The 3,451-nt window shown below is 40.6% G+C and overlaps 1 protein-coding gene across 4 annotated transcripts in view; it reads right to left on the reverse strand.

Annotated features, from left to right (window-relative positions):
- The window catches only part of ZNF236 (zinc finger protein 236), a 161,215-nt gene that overhangs the window by 86,740 nt on the left and 71,024 nt on the right, over positions 1-3,451 (reverse strand). For all 4 annotated transcript variants that reach the window (XM_019524222.1, XM_019524231.1, XM_019524238.1 and 1 more), the window contains one exon: positions 2,623-2,826. In XM_019524222.1, the coding sequence (XP_019379767.1) occupies positions 2,623-2,826 (204 nt within the window). The remainder of the gene's footprint in view (positions 1-2,622; positions 2,827-3,451) is intronic.

The raw sequence follows: 3,451 nt of genomic DNA on the forward strand, positions 1-3,451 counted from the left end.
ATAAATACAAAGCTACCTTACAAATAAAAATAATGTATTTATTAGTAATTTAACTATCCTTAAAGACTTCAAGAAATTTAAAAAGAAAAAAAATTACCAATGAAAAGAATAACAATATAAACATAGGTATATTAATGTTCTATATAAAGGGCATATTAAATGCTTTATACTTACAGATTTTTTTTGTGCTATATTAGGGGTGGGCAAAAGACAGCCTGCAGAGGTCTTTGCCTGCAGTGGGTTCCTTGGTCCTGCCTGGCCCGTGGTACACTGTGCTGCCCTCTGGGCACACAGTGGTGCTGGGGCGGCTCCACAGCTGGACTGCTTTTCTAGGCAGGCCAGGCAGTGGCAGCTCCTTCCAGCTGCCGCTCCTGTTGGCCCCAGACCCATAGTACTGGTGGGGACTTGCGCACACAGCCTGCTCTGGACTTGGCTCAGCAGAGCAGACCAGTCCAGAGCAGCCAGAACCCATGCACACAGCCCTAGCTCCACACCTGCTCCAGACTCACCTGCCCATGCTGAGCAGCAGTAGCAGCAGAAAAAAGCAGCAGCAACAGTGGCGGCAACTGGGCAGAAGCTGCTGCTGAGAACAGGGGAAAAGTGGCCCCTCCCCTTTCGCCACTGCCAGGCCCTTCTTGCTGCAGCTGCTCAGAGCCCGTGTGCGGGCTGCCCTGCAGCTCTTCTGCACTGCCACTGCTGGCCCGCTGGGCAGCCTGGAGGTGGCAGCGACAGCAGCAGAGAGGAGCTGCAGGGCAGCCCGGGTGTAGGCTCCAGGTGGCTGCAGCAAAAAGGGCCCAGCAGCAGTGAGGGGGAGGAGCCACTTTTCCTCCGTGCTGAGCAGCAACTTCTACCTGGCCACCGCCACTGCTAAGCATGGGAGAGCAGTCCGAAGCAGGCGTGGAGTGGGCCAGGGTCAGGGCTCTGTGTATGGGTTCCAGATGGTCTGTTCCGGCTGGGATGAGTCCAGAGCAGGCATGTGCTGGGCCAGGGTCAGGGCTGGGTGTTGCTGGAGGTGGTGGAACTGGGCTACTGGGGGGGGGCGGGGTTCTGACCAGCCCATGGCAGCTCCCCAGAACTGCCTATGTGGCCTGCAATTGCAAATAATTGCCTACCCTGTGTTAGATTAAACTCAAGTGGTATTTCACTGTTTTCTAAACAAAAAATGAATTGACCACACCATAATCAGAGGAACTGAAAATTTCAGAGAAAGACTTTCTGACCCAATTTGCAATACTCCATGAAAGGAACTGGAAATCTACCCAATTTTTCTAGATGAGGAGTCTCCCATACTAGGGTGCCCTGAACTAAATGACAATAACCTAGGATAATATCTCAACATTCATTTTAGATCCTTCCACTTGGCAAGGAGTTTGTTATAATTAGAATCTAAAATGTTCTATATTAAAACACATTCAGGTAATATGTTCTATAAAATGCATTCACTGCCTTATTGCTCCAAAAGTTTTAGACCATATCAGTGAAAACAATTTAACAAAGCAACTTTAAATACCAATCAAGATAAACCTTAAACAATGCCAGAACCACTAGAGCTCACCTGAAAAAATCAGGAAGCTACAAATGGCACTAAAATAATACGTGTTATACTTATTACTTACATGACCCAACAAGGATTTTAAGCTTATTCATAAATAAGTGAAATGTCATTAAAAACTGTTTTTATTAGCAACTTCTGATTAAAGCAGCAGTAATTTATAGGTTTTCATTTCCATTAAGAAATAAGAAAATAATAAGGTCCACCTGTTTGATAAGCCTGTTTTAACCTTTTTTTAAAGCTACTAGAGATCTACAGTTCCATCTTTTTAAAAACTTACAAAGGTGTTTGTACTCTGGTTGGAATTTTGGAAATATTACCTGAGGGTCAAAGCAGGAACACACCCAGATTTAATGGAACTACAATCAACTATTTCTATGTGAAGATTTAAGTACGGAAACATTACAATAATCTGTTCACTTTATCCAAGTTCTCATTTATGAAATGAAGGATTGCATTGTAAAGCTGGCAAAAAAACTGTCACTCAAATGAAAAATGGTTTAAAAAGTGATACATAAATGTAACACCTTATACACCACAATAAAATGAGAATGAAAGACTCCATGTAAGCCTTCTATAATTCACTCTGTCATTATGATGTCCTCTGTTAAAGTGCTGTAACTAATTGAACTCTACTTCCGTTATGAAACCAATTACACTGAACTCACTAAAGCCATATAGTTTTATTAGGATTTTGATCAGAATAAGGATTATAAAGTGTTCTCTAATAAATAGCTCAAAAACTAAAAGGAAACCAGTAAGCATTTTTGCCCTTTCTATTCCACTGTGATGCGAGTTAATTTTGTTGGCCTAAGTTTATACTGTTTGCTTCTAAGACTTATAAGCTTCTACAAAAATAAAAAGCCTACTATTCTTAGTTCAGAACCTTTCAATTTAAACACAAAACAAATTCATCTTTCTTGTTGCAGTTTATTTGGAGGTGCATCTTCCTGAGTGAGCACACTCAGTCCTGAGTCTTTTTCTGATTAAATAATGATCCTTAGTTCAGTCATTCTAATTTTAGGATTATCAATGACAAAATTACATAAATATATTAACCAAATCTTTACCTAAATCAGTGATGAGTATGGGTTCTTGCAAAGGAATATCTGGTACTGGAACACTGGTTTTTCCAACTCGAACTTTTGTAGGTTTGCGCTGATGTCGCAACTTCCTTAGTTCAGTGTGTTTAAAGTGTGAAGCAATGTGAGTTTTCCTATGGCCAGATGTTCTAAATTTTTTATCACAGTGAGGACAAGCAAAAGGTCTAACACCTGCAAAAGATTAAAATATGTTACTTTATGGTTTATTTACATTTCCCCAAGAATAAAAGTTGTAACAGTAAAAACTCAAAAAGAAAAGATTTTATTATTTGGTTTATTTTTGGTGCTGTTTTAGTAAATGACTAACTTCTAAAAGTAAAGGCTATATAGGAGTGGGGAAAGATGCAAGGAAACAAAAAATTACAAGTATCATACAGAAAAGACCGATCAGAGAAACTATGGGTCTTCTGCTCAGTGGAGAAGGTGAACTACTAAGAAAAGACTCTAAGGCAGCAGAATCACTCAATACATATTTTCCTTCAGTCTTCACAAAAGGAAATAAACTGTGACCACGTAAATAGCAAAAGTGAATATAAAAAAAAAGTGGAAGAGATGCAGATCATAAATTGAGTACATTAGCGAACTTGTTACAAATCTTTATTTAAATAAGTGCAGCCTGACAGAGGCTGACAGAACTTCTTGAAAGTCTGGGCCACTGACAATATTATTTGCAAACTTTTAGAGGACGAAGGTGGATCAAGGGGACTGGAGGTTAGCAGAATGATTACCTTTAAAAGGGGGAAAGGAAAATTCAAGCACTTAGGCTGCTTACAGGTTGGGGGGGGGGGGGGGGAGA

Source organism: Gavialis gangeticus, unplaced genomic scaffold, assembly GCF_001723915.1.
Source record: "Gavialis gangeticus isolate Ggan-Ray unplaced genomic scaffold, GavGan_comp1, whole genome shotgun sequence".
NCBI classification, from domain to species: domain Eukaryota; kingdom Metazoa; phylum Chordata; order Crocodylia; family Gavialidae; genus Gavialis; species Gavialis gangeticus.